This window comes from Passer domesticus, chromosome 11 (assembly GCF_036417665.1).
Source record: "Passer domesticus isolate bPasDom1 chromosome 11, bPasDom1.hap1, whole genome shotgun sequence".
NCBI classification, from domain to species: Eukaryota; Metazoa; Chordata; class Aves; order Passeriformes; family Passeridae; genus Passer; species Passer domesticus.
Window position 1 is genome coordinate 1684429 of NC_087484.1, and position 12562 is coordinate 1696990.

At 35.2% G+C, this 12562-nt stretch overlaps 1 protein-coding gene across 6 annotated transcripts in view; it reads right to left on the reverse strand.

The window, feature by feature from the left end:
- The window catches only part of IFT80 (intraflagellar transport 80), a 30553-nt gene that overhangs the window by 13216 nt on the left and 4775 nt on the right, over positions 1-12562 (reverse strand). For 5 of the 6 annotated variants that reach the window (XM_064385102.1, XM_064385098.1, XM_064385100.1 and 2 more), the window contains exons 5-9: positions 10752-10820; positions 7411-7520; positions 7014-7103; positions 5294-5431; positions 178-357 (exon numbers count right to left, since the gene is read on the reverse strand). In XM_064385102.1, coding sequence (XP_064241172.1) covers positions 178-357; positions 5294-5431; positions 7014-7103; positions 7411-7520; positions 10752-10820 — 587 coding nt within the window. The remainder of the gene's footprint in view (positions 1-177; positions 358-5293; positions 5432-7013; positions 7104-7410; positions 7521-10751; positions 10821-12562) is intronic. The other variant, XM_064385101.1, reaches the window with a different exon arrangement.

The window sequence follows — 12562 nt, forward strand, 5'->3', positions numbered from 1 at the left end:
TGATGCTGAAAAGCCCCAAATGTGTAATTTGGAAAATGTGGAAGGATGGAAATCTTGATTATTCCAGAGAACAAACCTTGTGAGTCAATGTCTGGGAACACAAATGAAATCCAAAATTCCCATTCTGCATTAGAACACGCTTTGTGATGGGGCTGCCCAGCTCTGAGGGGATTGTACCTTCATGGTTCTTCTCTTAATTAAGGTAATTTGGAAGTTTTGCCACTCCCAGTGCTGCTCCACCACGTGGGCAAAGATGACCTGGCCATTGGCACAGGCTCCGGCCAGCTGGGTGCCATCGATGGACCAGGAAATGGCAAAAATGCTGCCAGTGCTGGGCTTCTCCAGGGCATAGGACCACTGGAAACAAGGAAAAATCATCATTTCAGTCACTCTCTACTTTTAGAAATCATTTCTTGGCAGAAATACGTTTGCAGGGTTGGGATTTTTCAAGCAGTGACAACAAATGAAGTTTTTGTTGAGTTGGGATTGGGTGTTTAAGTCAGAGTCTGGAAAAACATAAAAGGAAAAGCAGGAGGTAAAGCAGAAATTAAAAAGTCACATCAGGTATCAGTTTCCTACTCATGATTTATTCCAAGTGGGATCTCATTCATAAATCCAGGCAATCATGACATAAAATTAAGGTGCTTAAGAAATAATTACATTTTCTCCACTTTGTTACCGTCCAAGTGAAGGATTAATTAAAAATTTCCTCCAGCAAAGACCTTAATTCTTAACTCCCTCAGCCTCAGCCATGAGACTCCTCTGAAGTTTAGATTCTTATTAATAAATTCCTGTCAAAAATTAGAATTTTCAGACCAAGACACTTCAAAATCTCCTGCATATCAGAAACACAAATCATCCTGAATCTCCAAACAGATGTTTCTCTGAAAATGGATGACAAATAAGAATTAAAAAAGCTTTTTAGGGAATTTTAGAAAGATACTCAAGCAGATTTTAAAACAAGAAGCAAATCTCAGTTATTTCCTCTTTATGTAATAGAATATTTTTAAGGAGTAGTAATAATGTATTTGGGAATTCCAGGTGGAATTAAAGCTCTTTTTTCCACACCAGGGGGACTGAAAGGTGATGCTGGCACTGCCTGGATTTCCATTTTCCACCCTTGGTTTTAGGGCTTCACCTTCCCCATCATCCCCTGTCTGTGCGAGCTGCACTTGGGAAGGAAATTCCCATTTTGGAATTCCAAGGAAGGAAATTCCCATTTTTGAGTTCCAAAGAAGGAAATTCCAATTTTTAGATTCCAGGGAAGGAAATTCTCATTTTTGTGTTCCAAGGAAAGAAATTTCCATTTTGGAATTACAAGGAAGGCAACTTCAATTTTTGAATTCCAAGGACGGAAATTCCCATTTTTGGAAGGAAATTCCCATTTTGGAATTCCAAGGAAAGAAATTTCCATTTTTTAATTCCAGGGAAGGAAATTCCCATTTCTGTGTTCCAAGGCAGGAAATTCCCATTTTTGTGTTCCAAGGAAAGAAATTCCCATTTTGGAATTCCAGGGAAGGAAATTCCCATTTTTGTGTTCCAAAGGAAGGAAATTCCCATTTTTGGAAGGAAATTCCCATTTTGGAATTCCAAGGACAGAAATTCCCATTTTGGAATTCCAGGGAAGGAAATTCCCATTTTTGTGTTCCAAAGGAAGGAAATTCCCATTTTTGGAAGGAAATTCCCATTTTGGAATTGCAAGGACAGAAATTCCCAGTTTTGAATTCCAGGGAAGGAAATCCCCATTTTTGTGTTCCAAAGGAAGGAAATTCCCATTTTTGGAAGGAAATTCCCATTTTGGAATTGCAAGGACAGAAATTCCCAGTTTTGAATTCCAAGGAAGGAATCCCCATTCTTGCCCAGTCCCAGCTGCTCCGGTGCCGGGCCAGGCTGAGCCCCAGCCCCCCCCCATTAACGAACCCCAGTAATTAAAGGCTGAGCTCCATGCAGATGAGTTCCCAGCTGGGATCTGCCTGGGATCCCTGTCAGGAGCTGCTCCAGGCTGAGCCCCGGCTCCTCCCAGCCGGACCGAGGTCGTTCCCAGGATCCAGGATCCACCCAGGAGAACCAAAGGCCACAAACCAGAATTCAAAACCACTTTAAGGAGCTCCAGGAATGTTTTTTTGGAGCTCCTTTTCCATGGAAAGCAGAGGCACTGCAGCTCTGATGGGATCCATTCCCAAAACTCCTTTTTTAAATAATTTTTTCTTCTTCAGGCCATTGAAAATCATTCAAATATTTCCAGATCATAGGCTACATTTTTTAAAAATCCCAGGAAAAGCCATTTCCAAGCTTTATTTTCCAGCTGCTTTGAAGGCTCTGTGATCACTCCAGTGATTCATGCTCCCTGCAGATGGCTGGGGCATTTATCATGGCCATAAAATCTTATCACAAAAATCATTTTAGCTCTTCATTTTTAAATAGAAACAATTGAAGAACTGGAAGAGTTGCTGTGGAATTCCTACATAAGACAGATTTTTATTTCTAATTTAGGAAAGTTCTGACTGTGACTCCAGGAATTAATACTGGTCCAACATTAATTCAATATTTTGGGTTCTGCTTTTCTTGTGCAATAATTTTTCACTGAATTCTCTCAAGAACAAACCCAGGAGTTCTAAAAGTTTTGTTTTATTAAATAAATCCATAAAAGCAGCAACCTGAGCTTCCCTTTTCTGACTGCACAATGCAGTAAAAGTTTGCAGGATGTTTTTCTCTATTTTCCAAAGATATCAGGCAATATTCCATATTTTTAATAGATATCTAGCAAAATTTGATAGAATAGAAAAATATAAGAGGAGCAAACTGTCAGTGCAGTAGAATGGCCAAAATGCCCTCTGTAATACAAGAAAAGTTTGAAGAATGTACAAAATAATTAGAAATGTATGAATTAATATAAATAATTACTTTTATTGCATAGAATTTTCTCAGCAGAATGTTGAAGGCAGGAGTAAAGCAAAGGGCAGGGAAATATCAATTTATAGATAAACACCACCAGAAGATAAATGTTCAACAAGAAGAGCACCAACAATTTGGAAAAGAAACAAAACCATTAAATTGAACTGATCAGTCCCATTCAGGGTAAATAAGTCATTAGGAGAAGATGCAGAAATATATTCAAATATAAATTGGATGCCCCTATTTACTAATTGAAATTATTAATTTGACCAGTTTTTCATTTTCTAGCATTTTTTTATCACTGATCCCTCTACACTCCCAAGTCTCTGGGAGCACAACTTGCCTGTAGGACAGCTGCAATAATTTATTTTATATATAAATACATCATTTCTTTTCACAAATTTTAATCGAAGAAATACAATTTAAAACGTTAATATTAAATTTGTAAGTTTGGTCTTTACCATGAAGCTGCTTGAACATCCCAGGGAGGTGGGAAAGAAGAGAAAAAAGAGCATTGAGTGCAAGAATTTAATTGAATGATGCCCCAAAGTGAAGACATATGCTGGAGAGGAGTTAATGATAAATATTTCTTGTCCCGATGGCGCCCTGGGGAGCAATCTGCCAGGGCAGCTCCATTCCAGCAGCCACAATAAAAATAATAAAACAGTAAAAAATAAAAAATAAACAATAAAAGAGCAGGGCCAGGCAGCTCTGCCTCCCCTCGGGCTCGGGGATCCCTCCCTGATCTCCCCCAGCCCAGCCCCTTCTGCAGACAATATTTCCTGAACATCATTTACATCCAAAACCTGAATTGGAAGAGAATAAACCTGCTCAACACACAGAGCAGCTACTGCTTGTTTGTGTTTGAGAGGTGAGTAATGAACTCTAAATAAATAATAAACTCGGGCATAAAAAAAACACCTAAAAAACAACTCTTAATAAGCTCAGGTAAAAGAATCTTAATTTTCTACAAGGAATAAACCTGTCTGCATTAACATTCCCAATGACCTGTTCAGTATTAAAGGCTGATTAAAATATTGGTTTTTAGCTTGCAGGACTCTGAGCCAGACTTAACAGCAAATTACATTACAGAGCTGAAGATATCAAAATATATCATTTTTAAATCAGCAAATTGACACTCTGCAAAAGGAAACTGCATTTGAGTACTTTTCCTTCTAGGTAATTCTAATTAAATTTTACTTACAAATTTGTAATTAAATTCTATTTATACAGTCAGTGAAAATCAGTGAAATCAGAATCATTACAGAAGGTGAAATAGGAAAATTCAGATTTTATCCTTAAGCCTTTACTATAATAATCTCAAATAATCTCAAATAAATCAAATAATTTTAACCTTATACCCTTTATAACCTTATTACAACCTTACAACCAATTATTATAACCTTATACCTTTAACCTTATACCTTTTCTCAAATAATCTTTAAAGGTTCCTCTTCATGAATTTAAAATATTTGAAACACACACTGCAAATTCATGGTGAGGTGAACCACAAATGACTGAACACACCCAGAACACCACAGCAATTTTTTTCACAAAAAGAGCAATAAACACAACAAGAAACCAGGACAATAAAAGTCTCAAATAATCAAAGTTTGCTGCAAAAAATCTGAGGAAAAATGTGCAGAATCAGAGGAAAGCCCCAGAGACAATGAGGCCAATCTGTGCTCCCAATGAAGGGGGGTGAAGCTGAATTAAATTGATTTTAATTTGAGACAAAGCTGCAAAAAACTCTATAAAAATAATGATTAGGAGTAAACCTTCAAAGGAAAAAAATAAAAGTTAATATAATATAATATAATATAATATAATATAATATAATATAATATAATATAATATAATATAATATAATATAATATAATATAATATAATATAATATAATAGTAAATGGTTCTTCCACTTCCTTTTCTATCAGGTTATTGTTGTACACTCCTTTTTATGGTTAAAATAGCAATTTATTATTAGTTCTGATCACAAGAGATGCTTGTGACACCCGTGGTTTTCAGGTAAAGAATTTTATGTCCCAAAAGGCAAAATATTATTAAAAATAAAATATTCTGGTCAGCAAAAAGGCGCTGGCAACCACAAACAGTTTTTGCTAATAAAACACTCACCTGCACACTGATATCCTGAGAAATATTTGCTGTATTATCAATAAATTTGGACAATTTCCAGAGTTTTACTCTGGAATTTTCAATTTTTATTATATTTAATAATTTTTTTCATATATAGAAAATAAATTTGCAGAGTTTTACACCGGAAAATATTTTAAAATAATTTAAAATAAAATATTTTAAAAAATTTCAAAATTAAAATATTTTTATTGTATTTGATATATATTTTTCATCTGTATGAAATAAACATGCAGAGTTTTACTCACCCCAGTTTTATCACAGAGCCGTAAAGTGTTGAAAGACCCCAGAGCAAACAATTCTCCATCCAGAGCCCAGGCAATGGCAGTGATGGGATACTCGTGGGGCTGGGAATTGTACAGGACACGGCCAAAGCTGTCCCACACCTGCAGAAAATTCACATTTCACATTTCCAGCCATGGCACCACGCTCTGGGTGCACTTGCATTATTGCAGGAAAATAATTTCCCCTCATGTTTTAGTGCAATTTGAAAAATCACTATATTACAGTTCAGTTTTGGTTCATATATACATATATTTTGGTTTTTTGTTACTGCAGAAGTCCAATTTCCCCTCATGTTTTCAGGGTAACTTGAAAAATCACCTGTATTTTATATATATATATATAAATATATAGGTATTTAATACGTCTTGCTTTTGTTTCATATAGATTTTTTTTTTTTGGTTACTCCACAAATGTAATTTCCCCTCATGTTTCCAGTGTAAATTAAAAAAACACCTGTAATATATATACAAATAATTATATATATTAATATATTTTATATATATATATATATATATTAATATATATCTCACTTTTGTCTTATCTATATATTTTCTATTTTTACTATTCCAGAAGTGGAATTTTCCCTCATGTTTTCAGTGCAATTTGAAAAATCACTTGTATTACAGCTCACTTTTGTTATATATATATATTTTGTATTTTTATCATTTCACAACTATCATTTTCCCTCATGATGAAGTGTAACTAGAAAAATCAGCTATATAATTTATATTTTATAAATACACTTGTTATACTTTCATTATTATTATTCCAGAAGTATAATTTTCCCTCATGACATAGAAATTGTAGAAATAATTGCCCAAGTTAACTAAGTGTAACTATACATATAAATATCTATATAAATAAATATAGATATGTGTATATATATATATACACACACAGGTATATATAATTTTTTAATTAGTATTGGTTTATTTAATGCAACACACTTGCTTTTTGCCATGGTAAATATCACACAATTCTAGATAAAATATTCTGTATAAAATATTTTGCACCCCTGAGTTTTATTTATTGTAAATTGCCCCAAATCTATAAAAGAACCTACAAATTAAAAAAAAAAAAAAGAGAGATCTTTTAAATGGAAATCAATCCACAAAACAATTTAATAATTTATTGGATTTTTAAAATTTCTTAATTGCATATTTTCAATCACAGCCATTACAGAATTAAATGACAGAACCAACACATGATCCATTTAAAAATCAGTTTTTAATTAAGGGAACATACTCAAAAGGTGCTTTGTGTTTTGGATGCAGATTATATGAAAGTATTTCCTGCATCCAAATAGATATTAATATATTTCAAAATTTACTGAGGGATTCACTCATGTCCCTGTAGTAGAAAACAGCAGTTTTATCTCCTCGAATTTGATATATCAGCTGAAATTACTGAGTGTAATTAAAGTGTTCAAATAATCACTTCTATATTTGTACATATTTTCTTTGTGTTTCTCTCCCATTTTGACAATTTTTATCCTGCTGTATTTAAAGATATTTGTAGTTTTATCATACTACACAGAGCGAGGTGTATTTATAAATAATATAAGATTTTCTTGACAAGTGAAAGATTTCTCATTTCATTTTGGGCTTCCAGGGTAAAATCCCAGCATTTCAGGATATGCAATCAATTTTTGGGTCAGGTAGTTAAAGTGGAACCAGAAGTCACCTTGTATCTGCAATCTTCCCCTGCAGAGAGGATCAGCTCATTCACTGAGTTCCAGTCAGTTTTCAGAATCAGGCCATCGTGGGCCTTCCACTGAAAGGGAAAAAATCAGTTCAGCAATTGTGACAACTCCTATTTTTAATATTCATCACTCACTGGACTTGAAGATCTGGAGGTTTGTTCCAACCTTAATAATTTTATGATTTAGCAGAAAAATAAATTAAATAAAGCCAGAATGAGGCAGAATCAAAGCACAAAAATCAGCATTAAAATCCTTTAAAATTTTTAATTAAAAAAATTAAAATTCAACAACTGCTTCTTAACAAAGGAAAAGGCTTCTGTATCTTTATTTCTGTAAATAAATGTTATTAATTATAAGATTTCAGATAATTAATGGTACCTGCAGAACTTTAGCATTTGGCTGGAGGGGTTTAATGATCAGCTGCTGCCCTGAGGTGTAGAGAACTTTGTCAGAGTCAGGGGCCCAGGACACTGAGTACACTGGAGTTCCTGTGCCATGGAAAAAATACCCCATTTTTAATAGATATAATAAAAATAATATTGATGGTAAGATACAATAGTGCATAAGAAATAAAATACATAATTATATGTAATATATAGAAATATATTACATATTTAAGTACATAAAATACATCACTATTGCATAAAATAGATTAAATTTCTATTACATAAACAGTTATGTAGATAACACTGTATTATATCAATGTGCATTACACATTTCTCAAGCCTCTTTATCTATTGCCACTTACCACATTAACAATTCCTAAAACTTTTACAAGTGAAAGGTTTTAAGTCCAGAACACCAACAGGAAATAACTGCATTTTGTATTTATATTCAGATAAATACAGATTTTATCCACTGATACATTCAGATTTTATCCACTGATACAATTTAGTCCCAGCTGTCACTCCAGAAACACAGAAAATCAAAATAATACTCACCAAGAGACTTCAGAAAATAAACCTTTTCAGCCCAAATTATGAGGCTGAAGACAAAAATGACTGGAAAAAGTTTTGTGTTGCACCTAAATTATTCTTTTGTAGATTTTTGGGTACTATAATTAAGACAGATTTTTGTTTTGCTGCACAAACATCCCATTCACAAGTAACTTCCAAAATAAATGACAATAAATCCAACTGGCCACAGGCTGGACAGATTTTTCCCAATTAACTGAAACTTTCTTAGACTGAAACTCTCAGAATTTTGTATCTGGAATAAAGCTGACTGTTCCATTTTAAAATCATGTTCCAGTTTTCAAATGAGATTTTTTGAAAACAGAATAAAGCAAAAATTACATGGAAAAACATCCAAGGGGAAAAAAAAGAATTTAAAAAAGTCAGACTTGCCAACCAAGCAAATATTTTCCATATTATTTGACAAGATTTGTCTCCTCTGAAGAAAAATCAAAGGATTTTGCTACTTGATTCCTTGAAATAAAAATAAGAAAGTTAAGTAAGAAGCTTCTCCAAGTATTAAACTCAGCAACTGATTTAAAATTGTTCAAATAAACAATTTTTAATGTAACTTTATGGCAATAAAAAACCCCAAAAGGCTTAAAAATGCCCTTACAGGGTAAAATTCTCAGTGACAATTTTGGCACACTAAATTCTATTTCCCAAAAAGACTCAGGAATATTTTTGTATAGGGATATTAGATAATTAAGTGACTGAGCTGCCCTAAAATCAACCAATATCTTCCCATTTCTCCCTGTGCAAAAAGCTGATTTTATTGTGGTAAAACTCCATTTGAGCTCCCAAATATTCACCCTCAAAATTCAGACCTGGTGTCGTTGCTCCTGAAGATTTCTGTATTTCACAGATTTTCTTTCAGGGAATTTTGTTCCTTAAAAATCCAGAATTATGGCAGATTTTTTAAACTTGTCAAGCATCAGAGCAGACAAGTCCCAGAGACACAACATATATTAAATAAATGTGGCTCTGGCTGTTTTCCTCCTGGCAATTCCTGGTGAAAATGCCATAAATTCTGTCCCCAGCTGGAGCAGAAATTCTAAATAAACTCCTTTTTTTTTTGTCCTTTCCTAATGCTGATCTAACAATCAGAGGAGTTTTCTATTTAAACCAAATGTTTGCCTTTTTTATGATGGCTGAGGACTTAACCACAATTTCCAGGGCTTAACAGCAGGAGCTGAGTTAACTCATTTCCTCCTGCACTTAACAAGGGCTGCCTGGGGAAAATGCTGCCAACACCCTGGAGAACCCAGAGCAACAGCCCAATGCAGGGAGCAACTGCAACATTCTGGGGAAAAAGAGGCAAAAAGGCAGAAAATTGGGATTTGAGGAAGAAGGTCTGGCTTATCCCACAGCACACTTGGTAATTGTAAGAGTTTTGTGGGGTTTTGGATTGTCACAGGAGGAGAAACTTGAATTTAAATCGTTTTTTTAGATCTTGGGAGGGTGTTTCCAAATGAATATAGGTATCAGGAATGAATTCCTGCCTGGGGAGGGCTGGGATGGAATTCCAGGATCTCTGGGATAGAGGGAGGTGTCCCTGCCATGCAGGGGATGGGCTTCAAGGTCCTTCCAACCCAAACCATTCCAGGATTCCACACTAATCCTGTGGGTTCTCAACACATCATCTCAGAAATCCATGGAAAACAGGTCTCCTCATCAAAATGGATCAGTGGAAGCCCAAATACAACATTTCAGTGTAAGGAGAAGGAGGAACAAAAGGAAGAATTTTAAGAGGATCTAAGGAGGAATAAAGGCCAAAGACAGAACAGGCACCTGGATCATCACCCCAAAATACCAGCCTGAAAATTTATTTCTAACACAAGGAGTGGAATGAGGCAAAGGAATGTTGGCAGTGGGAATTTTTTCAGTTCTTGTCATAATAAAGGAAGGAAAATTGGTTGAACAGTCCTGTCCTGACCCCAGGTGTGGCCATGCTTAGCACAGGGACTGTGGGGTTCTGCCTCTGACTTTAAAGGATTTCAGGGCCTCACAAGATTTTAAGTTGAAAACACAAACACAAGGTGACAGTTACTCCATGGGGACTCAACTGTGCTTTTGTACTGCACCAGAAACTTGCAGAAACCAATGAAAGTTCATATTTCAAAGGACAGCATGGAATTTACTTGATATGCTTTTTCAAACCTCAAATAAGCAAAATAATGCATAAGAAACCTGACAACATAAACTGAGAAATGCTAAAGAATATGTGCTTCAGTTTGAATATATTTTTTTAAATTCTAGTTCAGTTGGTTTATCTTTTTACCTGACAAACATTGCACGAGCACGTGAGCTTCCTTAAAAGAACTGAAATGCATTTTAGATTCAGTGCTGTGGTTAAAATGCCTTCCCCAGGTTGAAAGCATTCAGATCATTTGTTTCAGACAGAGATAAGGGCCTGACATTTAACCCAAGCCCAGGTGCATGTGGTTTCTTCAAAAATGTCACAAGGTCACACGGGCTCCATCTATGAAGTCTGAAAAACAAAATTTAACTGAGGATCTTCACTGAAATGGCACCAAATCCTCAGCCTGGGATGAGACTGCTGCCTAAAAACATTGCAACACTTTGAATCTGAAAAATGAAATACTGTCTAAAAATCTTACTAAAATGCAACTCTGATTTATATTTAATTAGGGCTTTAACACCCTTGAACAAACACCACTGCCATATTTAGGGTCTGTTACTGAACTATATTTCAGAATAACCCAAATGAACAAGTTGTGATGGAGCTTTGAGCAAAGAACTCACCTTGCTGAGCCAAGGTGGATCTCAGCATTCCACTTTTAGACCAGATTTTCACTTGGCCATCTTCCCCAGCTGCAAATGAGCACAGAAATCAGCAAATGCCATGCAGAGTTCAGTCTAACAAATGTACTTGTATTTGCTCAGGAAACACTGGGGTTAAAATAAACCCAGCTTTTCTTACGGGTCAATTCCTTTTGTTCAGTCTTCCAAACATGCAATAGGAAGTATAGGAAGGAAAAATATTTAAGATGGTTCTTTTGTTATTATCAAGAAATCCTCCTTTCCTGAAAACCTCTGAACTCCTTCCTGAAGCTGGTCCTAGGAAGGGAAAATCCATCATTATTTAAGCATCCCAAATTCAGTCTTTTTGATTCCTTCAATGGCCCAGAAGCTGCTTGGAGGAGTCTGAGAAGGCCCAGGGGAGCAGGAGCAGATTTGAAGGATTCAACTGGAGATTTCACAGCTGATAAATGGGGGAAATGAAGATAACTCTGTTTGGATGGCTTCAATTTTCTACCATAACTGTGTGTCACCAAATAACTCAGTTTATTTACTGAAGAATTCATTGCTGAACTACACAGCACAGCTAGGGAATTGTACACCACAATTCCTGGTGTGGTGTCTCATTTTCAAAATGCTCTGGTCCTTCAGTTTAGGCCTCCCAGATGCAATTAATGAGAAAACGAAATTAATGGATTCTTCCATTCAAATATAATTTATTTACCACATTTCAGGTTTTTATATCTGGCCAACGTTGTTTTAAACGTTTTAAAAATGTTAAACAAACCCACTCAAAATTAAAAATCTTATTTGTGCACATTTGATGCTGTTGAAATATAACCATAAAAATATTTGAAGTGGTGCAGTAGCAATGATTTATTTCCCCTTCCTCCAAGTACAGCTGTGGCATAAGAGGAGTTGATCTCCTCAGAATAAACTGGAAGTGGTGATGAATTCCCACACTCCCCAAAAAGTGTCAGTGTCATGCAGTCTCATAAAAAAAAAAGGGATTCAAAAGACAGTTTTGACTTTGTCTTTGGAGAAGTTCCTGAGGCAAAGCTGTCTTTAAAAAGAACAATATTTCCATCCCTCTGGGATTTCAGAGGAACAGGCCAGACAGAGTTCCTTGAAGCAGCATTTCAGAGTCTGGAAATGAGCAGATCCAAAATTATCTTCAGTTCTTGTGGCCTGAGCTGGAAGGTGTCCAGAGGAATCAGCTGTGCTCCATCAGCAGGAGGCTGACACCACCAGAAACCCCAGCAAGGAGCAATTTCAGCAGTTCCTCTGAAACCCAGATAGAATTTGGGACAAAAACTGCCAAAAGCAACTCATTTACAAAAGATTTGGGACAAAAATGGTGTAGGAATAAAGAAATTCTGGGCTCGCTCCCCTAGCATTAATATAATCAGGCTGTAGGTGATAATTACTGATAATTAAGGAATAAAGCACAGGAATATTCAAGATCCATGAGCCTTTTTGGCTAAAAACCCCCCAAATGTGCAGGGATATAAATGTACCAACTTAGCAACTTTTTCTTTTAACAGATAGAAAAGCAAGAAATCAAATATTCTCCTTTCTGAAGTTCAGAACAGCCACAAAACCATCTAAGCTCTCTGATATTAAAACACTTACTTTCAATTGGATTGGATGACTTAAATGAAAAAGAGAAATATTTTTACTAGCTCTGTTAATTAAAATGGACAACACTAAGCTAAAATAGCATTAATTAAATAGTGCAAAATGAACTCCTAGTAAACAGGGTGATAACAACCTCTGTGATAAATAAGACCAAAAAAAGCAGATTATTATTTTAA